Here is a 20,093-nt window from a genome sequence, read left to right on the forward strand (position 1 = left end):
GCGGGGAGTTGTTGTAACATTTAGAATACGTCCTTCGGTTTCTGTTATCGTAGTGAATTGAATTGGATGTTAACATAAGGAGAACAAAACGACCTTTCCTCGATTGATGCCGATCGAAAAGGGTTTCTTCGGTCTATTCACATTATTGTTTAAATTTGTTCTAGGAAGAGATACGCGTGTTTGTTTTGTTAACTGAATTTGTGCGTATGCGTCACGTTATTACGCGTCGGAAAACATTGAAAACGGTAGTTTTTTGGTTTAGCGTGACTAGTGGTCATCCGTCACGCTACTCATATTGATAATACAATTGAGGGCACTTTACTAAAGTTGTTTATCACATTCGAGGTCTCCATAGCTTTTTCATAGTGTTCTTAATCTCTTTATGAACTCATGTTTAAAGTAATTAATCTGTAGAAGCTTCTAGGAAATTTGTTTTCAAATGACAGAGAAAAGAGGACTAGAAGAAATTTGGACATTTTAATTCCAACAGGAGATTACATTCCGAGAAAAACTTAGTTGACGAGAAAGCAAAGGTTTTAGAAAAAATGGCCATTTTAGGAAAATTCTACGTCATTTTCTTCGGAGGAAAACGTCTGCTAGGCAGAGAGGATGAACAGTGAGAAGATTTCGTGAAATTCTGGAAATATTTTCTTGAAGTTTTAGGAGAATGGTAAACAGAAACATTGACAGAATCCAGAAGGTTTAGATTATTTTTTTGAAATTAAATGTTGTTCTTCTAAACTGAAATATAGAAGAACACAAGAAATCTCTTGGAATTGTAGAAGAATTCCTTTGGAAAAAGAATAAAGAGGAACAATGGTTGCCCAAAGACGTATAAATGAAGTCCTATAAAGTTTTACTGGAAACATAGATTGAATTGAATAATCTAGAATAAGTCCATCTTTAAAAATTCTCTTTGGAAGAAAGAAGAAGGTCCTGGATTAATGTTGACGGAAGAAGATGGCTAACTTGAAATCGGGGAGATTCTAGAAAAATTCTAGATTCTGCAAGCCTTGAGATAGAAAAATTTTATCACCTGTGCAAAATTAACATTGATTCTTGAAAACTTCTATTCGGAAACTGTAAAAGAGAAAACTTTCAAAGTAAAGTTTGCGGACGTTAAATTACGAAGGTTTTGGGAGAATGGTAAACAGAAATTGGAAGAACCAGAAGAGTTTAGAAGAATGAATCTTAAAAAGCTGATTGATAGATTCGAGAAGGTTTTAGACTATTTTTTTTTAAGAGTTGTTTTTCTAAAGTGGAATATTGAAGAATACGAGAAAATCTCGTGGTATTCTAGAAGATTTCGTTTGGAAAAAGAATAAATAAAAGAAAAAGTAGTCGACTGAAAACGTGTAAATTAAGCTCTAGAAAATTTTACTGGAAACATAGATTTCATAATATAGAATAAGTCCATCTTTAAAAATTCTCTTTGAAAGAAAGAAAAAGGTCCTGGATTAATGTTGACGAAAGAAGATGGCTAACTTGAAATCGGGGAGATTCTAGAAAAATTCTAGATTCTACAAGCCTTGAGATAGAAAAATTTTATCATCTGTGCAAAATTAACATTGATTCTTGAAAACTTCTATTCGGAAACTGTAAAAGAGAAAACTTTCAAAATAAAGTTTGCGGACGTGAAGTTAAGAAGGTTTTGGGAGAATTGTGGACAGAAACGTGAAGAACCAGAAGAATTTAGACGAATGAAGGTTAAAAAGATGATTGATAGATTCGGAAGGTTTTAAATTATTTTTTTGAAAAGAGTTGCTGTTTTTCTAAACTGGAATATTGAAAAATGCGAGAAACTCTCGTAGAATTCTAGAAGATTTCGTTTGGAAAAAGAATAAATAATAGGAAAAGTAGTTGACTGAAAACGTGTAAATTAAACTCAAGAAAATTTTACTGGGAACATAGATTGCAGTGTCTAATTTCCATAATATAGAATAAGTCCATCTTTAAAAATTCTCTTTGGAAGAAAGAAGAAGGTCCTGCATTAATGTTGACGAAAGAATATAGCTAACGTGAAATCGGGGAGATTCTAGAAAAATTCTAGATTCTACAATCCTTGAGATAGAAAAAGTTTATCATCTATGCAAAATTAACATTGATTCTTGAAAAGTTCTATTCGAAAACTGTAAAAGAGAAAACTTTCAAAGTAAAGTTTGCGGACGTTAAGTTACGTAGGTTTTGGGAGAATTGTAAACAGAAATTGGAACCAGAAGAATTTAATTTAAAAAGATGATTGTTAGATTCGGGTTTTTAGATTTTTTTTTTTTTTTGAAAAGACTTGTTTTTCTAAAATGGAATATTGAAGAACAACGAGAAAATCTCGTGATATTCTAGAAGATTTCGTTTGGAAAAAGAATAAATAAGAGGAAAAGTAGTTGACTGAAAACTTGTAAATTAAGCTCTAGAAAATTTTACTGGAAACATAGATTACAGTGTCTAGTTTCCATAATATAGAATAAGATCATCTTTAAAAATTCTCTTTGGAAGAAAGAAGAAGGTCCTGGATTAATGTTGACGAAAGAAGATAGCTAACATGAAATCGGGGAGATTCTAGAAAAATTCTAGATTCTACAAGCCTTAAGATAGAAAAATTTTATCATCTGTGCAAAATTTACACTAATTCTTGAATAGTTCTATTCGAAAACTGTAAAAGAGAAAACTTTCAAAGTAAAGTTTGCGGACGTTAAGTTACGTAGGTTTTGGGAGAATTGTAAACAGAAATTGGAACCAGAAGAATTTAATTTAAAAAATGATTGGTAGATTCGAGGTTTTAGATTATTTTTTATTGAAAAGAGTTGTTTTTCTAAAATGGAATATTGAAGAATACGAGAAAATCTCGTGGTATTCTAGAAGATTTCGTTTGAAAAAGAATAAATAAGAGGAAAAGTAGTTGACTGAAAACGTGTAAATTAAACTCTAGAAAATTTTACTGGAAACATAGATTGCAGTGTCTTGTTTCCATAATATAGAATAAGTCCATCTTTATTAAAAATTCTCTTTGGAAGAAAGAAGAAGGTCCTGGATTAATGTTGACGAAAGAAGATAGCTAACATGAAATCGGGGAGATTCTAGAAAAATTCTAGATTCTACAAGCCTTGAGATAGAAAAATTTTATCATCTGTGCAAAATTAACATTGATTCTTGAAAACTTCTATTCGGCAACTGTAAAAGAGAAAACTTTCAAAGTAAAGTTTGCGGACGTTAAGTTAAGAAGCTTTTGGGAGAATAGTAGACAGAAACGTGAAGAACCAGAAGAATTTAGAAGAATGAAGGTTAAAAAGATGATAGATTCGAGAAGGTTTTAAATTATTTTTTTGAAAAGAGCTGTTGTTTTTCTAAAGTGGAATATTGAAAAACGCGAGAAAATCTCGTAGAATTCTAGAAGATTTCGTTTGGAAAAAGAATAAATAAGAGGAAAAGTAGTTGACTGAAAACTTGTAAATTAAGCTCTAGAAAATTTTACTGGAAACATAGATTGCAGTGTCTAGTTTCCATAATATAGAATAAGTCCATCTTTAAAAATTTTCTTTGGAAGAAAGAAGAAGGTCCTGGATTAATGTTGACGAAAGAAGATGGCTAACTTGAAATTGGGGAGATTCTAGAAAAATTCTAGATTCTACAAGCCTTGAGATAGAAAAATTTTATCATCTGTGCAAAATTAACATTGATTCTTGAAAACTTCTATTCGGCAACTGTAAAAGAGAAAACTTTCAAAGTAAAGTTTGCGGACGTTAAGTTACGAAGGTTTTGGGAGAATTGTAAACAGAAATTGGAAGAACCAGAAGAATTTAGAAGAATTTTCTAAACTGGATTATTGAAGAACACGAAAAAATCTCTTGGAATTGTAGAAGAATTCCTTTGGAAAAAGGATAAAGAAGAGGAAAAATACTTGACTGAAGACGTATAAATGAAGTTCTATAAAATTTTACTGGAAACATAGATTCCTGTGTCTGGTTTCCATAATATGGAATAACCCCACATCATCAAAAATTCTCTTTGGAAGAGAAATGAAGGTCCTGCATTAACGTTGAAAAAGAAAGATAGCTAACTTAAAATCGGGGAGTTTCTAGAAAAATTCTAGATTCTAGAAGCCATGAGATAGAAGAATTTTAACTTCAGTACAGGATTAACATTGATTCTTGAAAGCTTCTATTTGGAAGCGATAAAGGAGAAAATTTTCAATATAGAGTTTGCGGACGTGAAGTTGCGAAGATTTTAGAAGAATTGTAAACAAAAACACGAAAAACCAGAAGTACTTAGAAGAGTAAAGCTTAAAAATATTATTGACAGATTCTAGACGGTTTAGATTAATTTTTTGAAAAGAAATGTTGTGTTTCTAAACTGGATTATTGAAGAACACGAGAAAATCTCTTGGAATTGTAGAAGAATTCCTTTGGAAAAGGGATAAAGAAGAGGAAAAATAATTGACTGAAGACGTATAAATGAAGTTCTATGAAATTTTACTGGAAACGTAGATTCCTGTGTCTGATTTCCATTATATACAATTACCCCACATCATCAAAAATTTTCTTTGGATGAGGAAAGAAAGTCCTGGATTAACGTTGAAAAAGCAAGATAGTTGACTTAAAATCGGGGAGTTTCTAGAAAAATTCTAGATTCTAGAAGCCATGAGATAGAAGAATTTTAACTTCAGTTCAGGATTAACATTGATTCTTGAAAGCTTCTATTTGGAAGCGATAAAGGAGAAAATTTTCAATATAGAGTGTGCGGACGTGAAGCTGCGAAGATTTTAGAAGAATTGTAAACAAAAACACGAAAAGCCAGAAGTACTTAGAAGAGTAAAGCTTAAAAATATTATTGACAGATTCTAGACGGTTTAGATTAATTTTTTTTAAATGAAATGTTGTTTTTCTATACTGGAATACTGAAGAACACAAGAAAATATCTTGGAATTGTTGAAGAATTCCTTTGGAAAAGGGATAAAGAACAGGAAAAATAATTGACTGAAGACGTATAAATAAAGTTCTATAAAATTTTACAGGAAACGTAGATTCCTATGTCTGGTTTCCATAATATAGAATAACCCCACATCATCAAAAATTTTGTTTGGATGAGGAAAGAAAGTCCTGGATTAACGTTGAAAAAGGAAGATAGTTGACTTAAAATCGGGAAGTTTCTAGAAAAATTCTAGATTCTATAAGAATTTTAACTTCAGTACAGGATTAACATTGATTCTTGAAAGCTTCTATTTGGAAGGTATGAAGGAGAAAATTTTCAATATAGAGTTTGCGGACGTGAAGTTGCGAAGATTTTTAAAGAATTGTAAACAAAAACACGAAAAACCAGAAGTACTTAGAAGAGTAAAGCTTAAAAATATTATTGACAGATTCTAGACGGTTTACATTAATTTTTTTAAATGAAATGTTGCTTTTCCATACTGGATTATTATTATTATTATTATTAAGTTGAGCGACCGGGCAGAGGCCGAGGCCTGTTATGCCCGCGCTGGTGAGCAGGTTCTAAATCTACTAGTGCATTACTGCGTTGTTTGGGCTCGATAGTAATCGTATCTTTTTTTAAAAACTTGTAGGGATTGACTCTGAATGACCTCGATCGGAAGCATATTCCAAGAATTAAAAACCCTGTTCGTAAGGAATACTTGACGTGGTGTTGTATAGAACTTTTGCTTTTGCAACTTGAATTTGTGTCCTCGCAGTCTAGGGTCCAGGTTTATCATGTATAATTGCCGAATGGGCGATATAGGGTTTGTGAGAGCCTGAAAGGTAGTGATAAGGTCTCCTCTTATACGTCTATCCGAAAGGGTGGTTAGCTGCATTAAAGAAAGTCTTTCATGGTACTGCGGTCTGACTCTACCAAAAGGCCTTCTGGTAGCTTTACGTTGCACGGATTCTAGCAAGTGGATATCACGTTGCAAGACTGGGGTCCATATTGAATTACCAAACTCTAAAATTGGTCTTACAAAGGTTTTGTACAGTTTAGAAAATGCCACTGGGTGTATTCTAGAAAATGCCTTCCCCAAGAGAAACAGTACTGAGTTCGCTTTCTTGACAATATGCGCTATGTGGTCAGACCACGTTAGTTCTTGGTTTATGAAGATACCCAAGTCCCGACAGCACTCAGTTTTGGTTAATTCGTTTCCACCTAAATAGTACTTAAACTTTGGGTTTTTCTTTCCGATATGAAGCACGTAACATTTCTCACAATTCAGTGGAAGTAACCAATCTTTAGACCAGTTGTATATTGCGAGCAAGTCCTTTTTCAAAATTATATTTTTACAGCTATTATTATATAATTTGATGTCATCCGCGTACATTGCAAATGGCGACTCAATACTGATTTTAAGGTCAGCAGTATATGCAATAAAAAGTAGAGGGCCCAAAACCGAACCTTGTGGTACTCCACTTAATACTTTTACAGGTTTGCTGAGACTGTTTTCTACTTTAACGCGGAAGGTACGATCAGTTAGGTATGCATCAATCCAATTGTAAAGCTTACCCGATATACCGAGGTGCTTGATTTTGTGAAGTAGTCGGCGCTTGGGAACCCGGTCAAATGCTTTGGAGAAATCTAAGTATAGTACATCTAGTGAGTTGCCACCATCGTTCTCCTTAGTCCAGTCTGATAGACAACATAACAGGTTTGACTGAATGGATTTGCCAGGTAAAAATCCATGTTGCTCTATTGGGATTAATTGATGTTCATTTAGAAATTTTATTAATTGGTCGTATATAATGGATTCCATAAGTTTGATAATAATAGAAGTAAGACTGATTGGCCTGTAGTTGTTAGCATTAAATTTGTCACCCTTCTTGAAGATAGGTCGGATTAAGGCGGTCCGCCAGTCAAGAGGGAGCAGGCCAGAATGAAACGACTGAGTCATGAGAATGCATAAAGGTTTACAGAGGGTATCAGCACAGTTTGATAAGCATTTGGCTGTGATAAGATCTGGACCTGGAGATTTGGAAGCGTCTAGACTCGCCAGCTTTTTGTGCACCACGGTAGGGGTAAATACGATCTCACTAAGTGATGTAGGGTTGCTCGAACCGAGTATTTTAGGGATATGACCAGGAGGCTCATTTGTAAACATGTGAGAAAAAGCATCCGCGAATGTATCCGCGATGTCTTTACTATTTTCTATAATATCTCCGGAGGGACTTTGGATCTGTATCTTACCAACAGGACCCGAGAGCTTAGTATGGAGATATTTATACAGCCTTTTAGTGTCTTTAGACTCCGCGATGTTTGATTCGTAAACGCATCTGGCCTCTTTGATAGTGGCCAATAGTCTGTTTGAGAACTTCCTATGAGTCTTATAGTCACATTCGGAGCCAGTTGTTTTGTATACACGCCACAGCGTTCTTTTGTTCCTTATTAAACTTAAGATTTTTGCATTAATCCATGGCTTTTTAGATGATCTTTTATCGTTAACAAAGGTGGTATGTCGTGCAACAGTACTGTGAAGACAGCTCTTGAAAATTGTCCAATTGTCAGTGACTAAAGATTTGGATAGCAATATTGAAGAACACCAGAAAATCTCTTGGTATCGTAGAAGAATTCCTTGGGAAAAAGGATAAAGAACAGGAAAAATAGTTGACTGAAGACGTATAATTGAAGTTTTATAAAATTTTACTGGAAACATAGATTGGTGTGTCTAGTTTCCATAATATAGAATAACTCCATCTTCAAAAATTCTCTTTGAGAGAAAACAGAAGGTCCTGAATTAACGTTGAAAAAATAATATAGCTAACTTTAACTTGGGGAGTTTCTAGAAAAATATCTAGATTCTAGAAGCCATGAGATAGAAGAATTTTAACTTCAGTACAGGATTAACATTGATTCTTGAAAGCTTCTATTTGGAAACTATAAAAGAGAAAATTTTCAATATAGAGTCGACGGACGTGAATTTACGAAGATTTTAGGAGAATTGTAAACAGAAACACGAAGAACCAGAGGTATATAGAAGAATAGAGGTTGAAATATTATTGACAGAGTCTAGAAGGTTTAGATACTTTTTTTGTGAAAGGAAATTTTGTTTACCTAACTGGAATATGGAAGAACACGAGAAAATCTCTTGGAATTGTATAAGAATTTTTTGGAAAAAGGATAAAGAGGAAAAATTCTCTTTGAAAGAGAGAAGAAGATTTTGGATTAACGTTGAAGAAAGAAGATAGCAAACTTGAAATCGGGGAGATTCTAGAAGGATTCTAGATTCTATAAGCATTGCGTTAGAAGAATTTTAATTAACATTGATTCTTCAAAACTTCTATTCGGAAACTTTAAAAGAGATAACTTTCAAGCTAAAGTCTGCGGACGTGAAGTTAAGAAGGTTTTAGGAGAATTGTAAACAAGAACTCACAAAATCAGAAGAATTTAGAAGAATAAAGGTTAAAAAGATTATTGACAGATTTGGGAAGGTTGGGAAATATTGAAGAATACTGGAAAACCTCGTAGAGTTTTAGAAGAATTTCTTTGAAAAAGAATAGAGAAGAGGAAATTGACTGAATACGTTCTAGAAAGTTTTACTGGAAACATAGATTGCTCTGACTGGTTTCCGTAGTATAGAATAGCTCTATCTTCAAAAATTCTACGTGGAAGAAAGAAGAAGGTTTTACATTAACATTGAAGAAAGAAGATAAATAAAAACGTCTGTCCAGGAATAACATTGATTCCTAAAAGCTACTATTCGGAAACTGTAAAGGAGAAAACTTTCAGTTAAGTTTTAAAGAAAATTTTTCGGAGAATAAAAGGGTGAACAGATTATTGACGGATTACTTAATTAAGAGGAAATGTTACTTTTGTAAAGTGCAGTCAGCTACGCAGAAATATTACAAACGGAAAATTTCTGTGAAAACCCATTCAAAAAGTAATAAAGAAAATATGTAAGGAAAATCAGATTGAACTGGTAAAATTTAAGGAAACCAAAGTGAGAATTGTTGGCAGGCAACGAAGGGTACAAAATTTGAACTTTAGCTACAAATAGCGTTGAAGAAGACAGCCAATTAACGACGATAACTCCAAAAGGACATTATATTGGTAAAAACAGTATAAAACAAGCCAGTCTTTATCAACTGAGTCAAAAAAACCTAAATTACGAAACTTTTAAAGCTCCCGAGCTCTGCCACCGTACTAATTAACATGTTTATCAATTTACAAGCAACTCGACTGACTCGATAGTCGCGCTTCTACTTTTTCAAAAAAAAAAAAGAAAAGCTCCACCGGGGCGACCCAGCGCCATGTATCAATGCAAACGGCAAATATCGCGAAATGGCAATTGAATCAGAATCAGACATAACAAAATGACCATCAATAAGAGCCGAGGGGCGGCGGATGAAGCTGTCAGAAGCTGCATTGCGCGCGGCTCGGGGCGGTTTAAATCAATAACGTGGTGGTTCAGGTTGCGCGCCTGAATTAACCCGTCACCCCCAAGGCTCCACGTGGAAAGCCATGCACTTGATTACCTAACAAGTATTATTTTATCACCACTGTTCTTGACTTGCCTCGAGCTCCACATGCTCCAGTAGGTATTGTGTGGAGGCGGCGTCGGACGGCTTTGCAAAAAAGGCACAATGGCTGGTCGAAAATAGAAACACGAGTGTTCTGTTACGCCGAGGGCCAAGAATTGACGTGCGTTCAGCTAATCGAACGAAATAATAGCAATAATAGCGTTTTTTAACATTTCTTAAAAAAAAAATCCTTCTACTTGAGTAGTTCGAGTCGTTGTAAATTGATAAACATGTTAATTAGTCCGGTGGCAGTCGAGGTAGGAACACATGTTCGGGAGCTTTAAAAGTTTCCTAATTTAAGTTTTAATCTCGATTTATAACGAGCACCAGGACAAGGCATAATGGATATTAAATGCTTCGACGCCCCTCGCAATAAATCAGCCAGAACAAACTCACTCTATTCTCATTTTTATTCGGCCCCAAATTGCAACATTTAATTTCTATTTTAAGTGGCTATCTGTTTGTTTTCGTGAATTACATGCAAATTTGTAGCGCGGACGGAGATTTGTAAAGATTACGGAGTTCTACGTGGGCTTATAGACCGTGGGCTCGGCGTTGATTAACACTACTTGTATAAATCAACCCGGAGTAACAATTTTATTTGCGCTTAGATTTTTTATTACCTGTTTGGATTCACCGCAAGTAACTTGTCTTAATATCAACAATAACTTATTGAAAAAGTGCTTATTATTTTTTTTCTTTTTTTTTGGAAAGTCTATCACATCGATATGAATCGTCACTTTTCCAGAAAAATAAATAAATTTATTCTTTATACAAATTTACTTTGAGCGTTTTTTTGTTTCTTCGATCGCCGCGAAAAAGTTCTGTTCGTGTTTTTCTTTAATGTTTATTTACGGATATTGCGAACAACTGAAAATGCGCTTGAAAAACTTTCTATAAGAGGATCTTTCCACCGAGTATTTTAAAGTCACTATATTACAGTATAATTGCCACGAAATCAAAAGTTCTCTCTAATTAAGTATGGTAGTAATTTAATTAACAAGACAAACTTCCCAGCAAGTAAGGAAACCGCTCGCTTATCTAATGATTTATAGGCACGGTCAGCCGTTAAATACTGCTCTTTAAGCTTCTATTATATACACGTTGTTGTAAATAATTACTAACAGTTTGTACAAATTACCCTGTAACGAGTTTAGTTTCGAGAGGTATTAAACGGTTATTTAGTGATGCGCCACCTCCACGTTAACACCGACCGCCAAGTTTTCGCCGAACGTTTCTAAAAAAATTTGAAGAAAAAACTCAAAGTAGAAAATATATTTTTTTAATACACTGTAGTTTAATTAATCGGTTCTACTTTCAAAATTTGTGAAGAAAAATTTTACAGATTATGAAAAACGATGTTTGACGGCTTTAACCCATGTATTTTTCTAACTTGACATGGTTGTCAGTCGTGTCCACACTCTTAGTACGTCAAGCCACTAACTAAAACAACGCTTTTTTCTCTTTGACACCGCTGAATTCTGTGCTTGTTTCCAGGAGAGCGACCGTTCCCGTGCAGTTGGAACAATTGTGGAAAGAGATTCGCCCGTTCGGATGAGCTGGCAAGGCACACTCGCACTCACACGGGAGAAAAAAACTTCGCATGTCCAGTCTGCAACAAGAAATTTATGCGAAGCGACCACCTGAGGTAATTTGCAATTTTTTTTTAGTACAGTAAGCGCCTTCGGGGACGGGCTGGAGCAATCTGCGGAACTGGAAAAAAGGGAACTTAGCCAAATTTTTGGCCGGGGTGGAGGAATTCACGTACAATGACGAGGGGCGGCAAAATCGCGCACCCGAGAGCGCAGTGTGGCCATTTTTGGGTTTGGTAAAAAAACTGAGTTTTGATTCTGGTTTTGTGCCAATTTTGCAATGAATTGCACACCACCTTTTTTAGTACCTGAGGGTGTAAACACTCAAGATCTCAGCGAAGTGCTCATTTTTGCTCACAAATTAGAATCTAACAGACCCGTAGTGTTTTATTTTTGAAGAAATTAATAATATCAAGGACACCTTTGTTTTATTTTTAAAGAAATTTATAGACTTTTAGGGGCAACCTTTGAATAATGTTTGAAATAATTTTAAAGACTCTCAGGAGCACGTGGTGTTTTATTTTTGAAGAAGTTTAAAGAAACCCAGGCGCCTGTAGTCACAATTGACACAGGGTGGGTGGGCGGGCTCTACAGTTTGCCTTTTTTTCTTAATATGTGTAGACTTATTTCGACAATAAGAAACTTCAGACGTCTTAAGTGATAAGTTTTTGTAGTAATCAACTTAAAGCCTCCACTTTTCTTCTACAACCCCTTTAAATACGGCAGAAGTTGAACATCAAAGTTGGCAACGGAGTTTATAAATAGCAATTTTCAGCTTTAAAATCAACGTCAACAGCAAGTTTATAGATCCTGCCTAAGACGTTTAAACATAAAATAAAGTTTTATGACTGACAGTAGTCACTCTATGTGGCGCCACAGGTTCGAATACCGTTCAAAGAATTGTTATTTTTTTATTAAACAATTTTAAACCTAATGATTTTTAGTTAATTTTCCAGTTTATTAGAGTCGACTTTGAGGTTGTTTTTAAATTTGATTTGTGCACTAACTTAAATAGAATTAAATTTTCATCTAAAGTAAATAAACTAAGCCAATGAAATTCAAAAGTAGAAGTGGGTGGGGTTAGTTTTACCTTTTTATTTGGTATAAATTTCACTGTTTATCAATATAATAAAATCCAATTTTCGTCCACTAAAACGAGTCATCAAAAAGAAAACATGAGGAGTTGGCTCTGAATTTGAAGTTTGAAGGCTTTGAATATGTTCAAAAGAATTCTGTAACGTCTTTGAATGAAAAGGAATATTTCGAATTAATTTTGAAAAACTCGTAAAAATGTTGACAATACTAGAAATGTCATGGAGTAACTTATTTTGAAGAAATTAAAATCTAAGGGACCCGTAGTGTTTTATTATTAAAGATTCTCAGGATCACCTGTTTAATTATTTTTAAAGAAGTTTAAAGATTTCAGAGACAAACTTTGTATAATTTTTGAAAGAATTTTAAAGAATCTCAGGAGCACCCGGTTTTTATTTTTGAAGAAGTTTTAAGAATCTTAGGGACAACCGCCGTTCTATCTTTTAAGAAATGAAACTCTGGAGCCCTTAGAGTTTTAATTTTTAAAGAAGTTTAAACAAACTCAGGGACACCTGCTGTTTTATTTTTGAAGAAATTGAAAAAATCTAAGGGCCGCCTTTATCTATTTTTAAGGAAGTTTAAAAAGTTTCAGGAGCAACCTTTGTATAAATTTTTAAAGAATTTTAAAGAAACTCAGGAGCACTTGATGTTCTATTTTTGAAGAAGTTTTAAGAATCTCAGAGATATCCGTAATTTTATTTTTGAAGAAGTTTAAAAATCTCGGGCACAACCATGGTTTCATTTTTGAAGAAGTTTTAAACATCTCAAGGACATCCATCGTTTTATTTTTGAAGAAATTTTAAGAATCTCAGGGACATCCATCGTTTTATTTTTGAAGAAGTTTTAAGAATCTCAAGGACATCCATCGTTGCATTTTTGAAGAAGTTTTAACAATCGCAAAGACACCTATTGTTTTATTTTTAAAGAAGTTTTAAGAATCTCACAGGTATCCGTCATTTTATTTTTGAAGAAGATTTAAGTATCTCAAGCACATCCATCGTTTTATTTTTGAGGAAGTTTTAAGAATCTCAGCAAAATGCATCGTTTTATTTGTGAAGAAGTTTCAAGAATCTCAGGAACAACCGTCGTTTCATTTTTGAAGAAGTTTTAAGAATCTCAAGGACATCCATCGTTTTATTTTTGAAGAAGATTTAAGTATCTCAAGGACATCCGTCGTTTTATTTGTGAAGAAGTTTTAAGAATTTCAAGGACAACCATCGTTTCATTTTTGAAGAAGTTTTAAGAATCTCAAGGACATCCATCGTTTCATTTTTGAAGAAGTTCTAAGAATCCCAGGGACAACCGTCGTTTTATTTTTGAAGAAGTTTTAAGAATCTCAGGGACATCCATCGTTTCATTTTTGAAGAAGTTTTAGGAATCCCAGGGATAACCGTCGTTTTATTTTTGGAGAAGTTTTAAGAATCTCAGAGATATCCGTCGTTTTATTTGTGAAGAAGTTCAAAGAATCCCTGGGACAACCGTAGTTTTATTTTTGAAGAAGTTTTAAGAATCTCAGGGACAACCGTCGTTTTATTTTTGAAGAAGTTTTAAGAATCTCAAAGACATCCGTCGTTTTATTTTTGAGGAATTTTTAAGAATCGCAGGGAGATCCATCGTTTCGTTTTTGAAGAAGTTTTAAGAATCTGAGATTCAACCTTCGTTTTATTTTTGAAGAAGTTTTAAGAATCTCAGAGATATCCGTCGTTTTATTTGTGAAGAAGAATTAAGAATCTCAGGGACAACCGTCGTTTTATTTTTGAAGAAGTTTTAAGAACCTCAAGGACATCCGTCGTTTTATTGTGAAGATGTTTTAAGAATCTCAGGGACATCCATGGTTTCATTTTTGAAGAAGTTTAGGAATCTCAGAGACAACGGTCGTTTTGTTTTTGAAGAAGTTTTAAGAATCTCAGGGACAACCGTCGTTTCATTTTTGAAGAAGTTTTAAGAATCTCCGAGATATCCATCGTTTTATTTTTGAAGAAGTTTTAAGAATGCCGAAGACAACCATCGTTTTATTTTGATGAAGTTTTAAGAATCTCAAGGACAATCGTCGTTTTATTTTTGAAGAAGTTTTAGGAATCTCAGGGACAACCGTCGTTTCATTTTTGAAGAAGTTTTAAGAATACCAGGGACAATCGTCATTTTATTTTTGAAGAAGTTTTGAGAATCTCGGAGATATCTGTCGTTTTATTGTGAAGAGGTTTTAAGAATCTCAGGGACATCCATCGTTTCATTTTTGAAGAAGTTTTAGAAATCTCAGGGACAACCGTCGTTTTATTTTTGAAGAGGTTTTACAAATCTCAGAGATATCCGTCGTTTTATTTTTGAAGAGGTTTTACGAATCTCTGAGATATCCGTCGTTTTATTTTTGAAGAAGTTTTAAGAACCTCAAGGACATCCGTCGTTTTATTGTGAAGATGTTTTAAGAATCTCAGGGACATCCATGGTTTCATTTTTGAAGAAGTTTAGGAATCTCAGAGACAACGGTCGTTTTGTTTTTGAAGAAGTTTTAAGAATCTCAGGGACAACCGTCGTTTCATTTTTGAAGAAGTTTTAAGAATCTCCGAGATATCTATCGTTTTATTTTTGAAGAAGTTTTAAGAATCCCGAAGACAACCATCGTTTTATTTTGTTGAAGTTTTAGGAATCTCAAGGAAAATCGTCGTTTTATTTTTGAAGAAGTTTTAAGAATCTCAGGGACAACCGTCGTTTGATTTTTGAAGAAGTTTTAAGAATTTCAGGGACAATCGTCATTTTATTTTTGAAGAAGTTTTAAGAATCTCAGGGACAACCGTCGTTTTATTTTTGAAGAAGTTTTAAGAATCTCCGAGATATCCATCGTTTTATTTGTTAAGTTCTAAGAATCTCAGGGTCAACCGTCGTTTTATTTTTGGTGAAGTTTTAGGAATCTCAGGGACATCCATCGTTTCATTTTTGAAGAAGTTTTAAGAATCTCAGGGGCAACCGTCGTTTTATTTTTGAAGAAGTTCTAAGAATCCCAGGGACAGCCGTCGTTTTTTTCTTTTTAGAAGTTTTAAGAATCTCAGGGACAACCATCGTTTTATTTTTGACGAAGTTTTAAGACTCTCGAGGACAACCATCGTTTTATTTTTGAAGCAGTTTAAAGAATCTCAGGAGCACCCGTTGCCTTATTTTTTAAACAATTTTAAAGAATCTCAGGCACTCCTAGTATTTTATTTTTGAAGATATTAGAATCTCGAATCTGAAGAAGTTTAAAGTATCTCAGTAGTTTTATTTTTTGAAAACTTCGCATGTTCTTCTTTGCTTCTTAAATTAATTCACTCATGCTTGACCTGACCTGACCTGACCTGACCTGACCTGACCTGACCTGACCTGACCTGACCTGACCTGACCTGACCTGACCTGACCAACCGCAATAATTATGTAGTATTTTATAGTAGCTTTACCTCCTTGCCTTTTTTTTCAATCTCGGGTGTCCCTCAAGAACGAAATCTTGGCCCCCTTTTTTTTTAATTTGTTTGCTAACGATCTGCATAAATTCTTGGAGTGTCGTATTTAGCTTATGCGAATGATTTAAAAATGTATTCTAAGATCTCGAACGTGTTTAATGCTCAGCTTCTACAAGCTGAAGTTATTAAAATTGTTGTGTGGTGTTATGTAGATACAAACTCATAATTAGTACAAGCAAATGTTGCTTCGTTTCCCATTTTCTAGTATTTTTAATGTTTGTAAGGCGACAAGTAAATCTTTTTTTAAGTAAGACTTAATTAACGGGGTTGGCGCGTTCTACGGGGGCGGTTGCTCGGGCGCCAGGATTTAACTTATTTCAAAATTTAAAAAAAAAATTCGAAACTCAAAAAAAACTAGCTGACGAGCTAAAATGCACGATCTCCTGCTACTAGTAATGCATTTTGTAATACGTGTAGTGATTCTCCATTTCGTACATATATTTTTTAAATAAATTCAAGACGAATTGGACCCCGACTCCCCAAACCCGCTTTTTGTTTACCCCCCAACAAAAATGTTCAATCGACCGCGATCGAACGCCCGACTCCATAATTGTCTACTCCTCGGAACGAAATTCGAGAACTCGTTAACCCCGAGTCGGACGTACGTGAAGAATATATTTAAATCTTTCCATCATATTATTTCCAGCCGCTTCCAACGCAGAACCGCGCTTGAGAAGATGTTTTCCAATTTTATTATAATGAGCTCTCATTTACCGCTAACGGCTGACATTATGATAAGAGATTCTATAAACCAAAAGTGTCACCCTCGTAAAAATGACTTCAGTAAATATCCAACCCTCTTGTTTGCCGCCCCAGTCGTTTTGTTTTCCTCGCGATTTTTCGTCGACTTAAATCGGCGAGAATTGTGCGTAATTTTACACGCCTTTTTGTTCCAGCAAGCACGCGAGGAGGCACCCCAACTTCGACCCGTCGATCCTGCGGCAGCGCCGGGCCCCCAACCGGGCCTTCTCGATCAATTCCAGCGATGGTACCCCCTCGGATGTGCTCTCCGACTCGATGCCCAGCCCGTAGAAGGTTTAAGCTGTTAAAGACTCTCTCTTTCTTCTCATTCTGTGAATATTTAACATCCACAAGTGTGTTGCCTTTCTAAATTCTCCATTCTCAACAAACTGTACGGTTTTTGGAATTTTGATAAATGTCTTTCTCGATCTTGTTTGTGTTACTTAACGGTAGTCACACTGTTTGTTTAGTTTAAACGAGTGTTAGAGGTGCAAATTAGTAGTGTTATCAAAATTATGTTAGGTTTTAAGTTTTAAGGTAGTAACATGCTCAATTCCCTCATTATTTAGCGTGTTCCATGATAATTACGACTATTTATATCAGGAGTAAGTAATCTATGGAAAGTATGTTGAATCTATGTGTTAGATTTATTCCCTGCGGAAATATTATTGTATATAATCATAGAGTAAGGTTTATTTTTTATTACGAGAATAACATAACTAGAAATATTAAATGAAAAACTAACAAAGTCTTCTAAAAAACACGTTTTTTATGATTTTGCAGTTTTTATTCTTCGAGTTGTTTTTTGCATTTCTAGAATTAATTTTAGTTGTTTGTATCGGTACCTGTTCTCCTTAAGCATTTCAATTAACTTTGAAGTGCACGTCGCTTGTTTTATTTTTTAACTTAAGTGATTAAAACGTATCCTTTATTTTCGTTTTTATTTATTTCCACATCCTTGAAACGTACCGACAATCGTAGCACCTTTTAGAACCTTAGTCGCTTCTTTACGACTTTATTTAACCATTCTAAAAGTAAGAAAATAATAGTGATGACGTTAGAATTCTAAAAAGAAGATTTACGCTAAAAAATATCCGTTGTGGTGGAACTGTTTATTTATCTGGGTCCTGTATATACTTACCACTGCGAAGGCGACTATTTTGTAATTATAAAGAAGTATAAATTATCCAATCCACCTTTTGTATAGAGTAGAATAACTGAATCGACAATATCTGTGTTTGCGTTGTTTACAAATTTGTTGCCTTTTATTTCGTCGTCCTGCAGCTGCAGGCGACAGCTTATCTGAATAGTCATGAAGCGTGAAATTATCTATTAACATCTCATCAAGTCCGGAACAATTTCGATAAATTGTCGCAAAATTTGTTTAGCAATAGAATCCTGATTTGTTTGTTTTCTTGCGTTGTGCACTTTCTCTTACCGACCAATTTAGAAGCAGTGGCAAGAGTTAGAGTATTTTTGTAAAAATCAGCTTATCATGTGTACCTAAAATGTTCAATCACATTTGATATCATACAAATGTTCATTTGTCCTGTAGAAACATGTAAATATTGTAAATAGAAATACAAACGATATTTATCAGTGTTTGTGTTATAAAGTGAGATAGATAATCTCATAGATATGTTAATATACATAAACTAATAAAATTATGGAAAACGTCACTATTTGCTTCTCCCTTTTCCCATCCATAATCGTGATAACTTCGCAACTTCCACATATCTTCCTCCCTGATGTATGATTGGTCTCTAGAAAACTACTATTCAATCTCAATTAAATATCATAACAAACCTTTCAGACAACAACATCGACTTCGTTTTACCGAATTACGGAAGAATTTGCAAACTTTTCGGTGGAAGTTAAGGCACAAATCAATAAAATTCATCGTGTGTACGTAACGAGTATGAAAAGTAATATACAGTCGGATCCTTCACTTTTCTGATCTTGGCTGCTCGGAGTACGAAAAGATAATCGAATTCCGAGACGTGACATATTTAAATAAAGAACTGGCAAGTCTTTTCTAAATTGTTACTTCTTTAGCAACTTTTTCCAGAAGTTGGGGCGTTTCTCAGCTCTGCGAGATAACTTCTACTGGGAGCGTCTCGCTTTATTTGCATCTAGTTTTAATAACTGGGAGAATATTTATGTCGCCCGTTTCTGTCTGTGTGTTGTTTGAAATTTGTCTGCACGTCCAAAAATTGATGACGTCATCTCAAAATTTCGTCAAAACGTGACACTTTGTGTAGTTTAATATATATTTTCAACTCACTAGAAGCCCCCAGGATTATTTTAAATTCTTTCAGAAACAGGTATCCGAGATTTTATCAAAATCTTTAAAAAATAAAAACATCAAGGATCTTCAGATTCTTTGCACAAAAAATATATTAGAAGGCTCCAAGATTCATTCCTTAGGATTTATGGAAATTCTTAAAAAATAAAGAAGAGAGCCTTAAATTGTTTCACTTTTCAAAAAAAAACACCAGGTGCCCCCAAAATTCTCTATTCTTAAAAAAAATCACAGGCTCCAAATTCTTTCAAACTCTTTCAAAAATAAAAATAAAACACCAAAGTTTTCCATTCTTAAAAAAAGACACTAGGAAAGTCTTTCAAACTATTTCAAAAAGAAAACACCAAAGATCATAATCAGAGACTCCAAAATTGTTTACATTCTTAAAAAAAAATAGGAGCTCTCCAAATTTATTTCAAAATAAAACATCATAAAGGCCCCCAAGATTCTGTTAAACTCTTTCAAATTCAAAATCAAAACCAAAGGTACGCGAGATGTTTTCAAAATCTTAAAAAAAAACACTACAGACCCACAAGATTCTTTGAATTAAAAAATATTAGGGACCTCCAAGATACTTTCCCGAGGATTTTTGAAAATTCTTCAAAAGTAAAAAGTTTTCACATTCTTAAAACAAGACACTAGGAACCCCCAAAAATCTTCCAAACTACATATATATTTCAAAAACAAAACACCAAAGGTCCCTTTTTTCAAAATCTTGAAAAAAGTCAGACCTTCCAAGATTCTTTCATCTTTAAAAAAAAAGATTACAGACACCTAAGATTCTTTTAAGTTTTTTCATATACAAAACAAAAGTTACGGAGATTTTTTCAAAATTAAAGAAGACGAAAACACCAGGGGACTCAAAAGTTTTTTCACATTCTTAAAAAATAAGATACTAAGAGAGAATTTTTAAACATATATCCGGACTCGCTCAGATTTTTTCCTATTTCCTTGGATTTCTTCCAAATTCCCTCGTACTCGTATTCTTTCGGTGTCTCTGGAATTGTCCCGAATTCAGTTTTATTTTCTCGGACTTTTTCGTATTTCCTCATATTCTTTGGAATTCTCCCAGATTCTTTTCTATTCTGCCGAATTCCCTTAGATTCTCTAATATTTTTTCAGATTTTTCCAGATTCTCTCGGGTTTTCTTAGAAATTGATCGGATTCTTTGCGTATTCTTCCGGATTCTTACGAATTCCGGCATATTCTCTAAGAATATTTTGAATTATCTAGTATTCTTCAGGTGCCTCTCGCATTCTCTCGAATTTCTTCGTCTTCTCTCGTATTTATTCGGATTATCTCGGATTTTTTCCGAATTCTCTCATATCTTTCGAATTCTCTGGGATTCTCTCAAATTCACTTTCATTCTTTCGGATTTTTTGTG

At 34.1% G+C, this 20,093-nt stretch overlaps 1 protein-coding gene across 1 annotated transcript in view; it reads left to right on the top strand.

Annotated features, from left to right (window-relative positions):
• LOC135142800 (Krueppel-like factor 13) overlaps positions 1–18,086 on the top strand; it is a 169,657-nt gene extending 151,571 nt beyond the window's left edge. Inside the window, exons 2-3 of the mRNA XM_064074549.1 lie at positions 10,989–11,139; positions 16,563–18,086. Of these exons, the coding sequence (XP_063930619.1) occupies positions 10,989–11,139; positions 16,563–16,698 (287 nt within the window). The 3' untranslated portion in view covers positions 16,699–18,086. The remainder of the gene's footprint in view (positions 1–10,988; positions 11,140–16,562) is intronic.
• Positions 18,087–20,093: the final 2,007 nt, after the last annotated feature.

Source organism: Zophobas morio, unplaced genomic scaffold (genome assembly GCF_036711695.1).
Source record: "Zophobas morio isolate AGI-343-1 ecotype UQ-CSIRO unplaced genomic scaffold, CSIRO_AGI_Zmor_V1 ptg000054l, whole genome shotgun sequence".
Lineage (NCBI taxonomy): Eukaryota > Metazoa > Arthropoda > Insecta > Coleoptera > Tenebrionidae > Zophobas > Zophobas morio.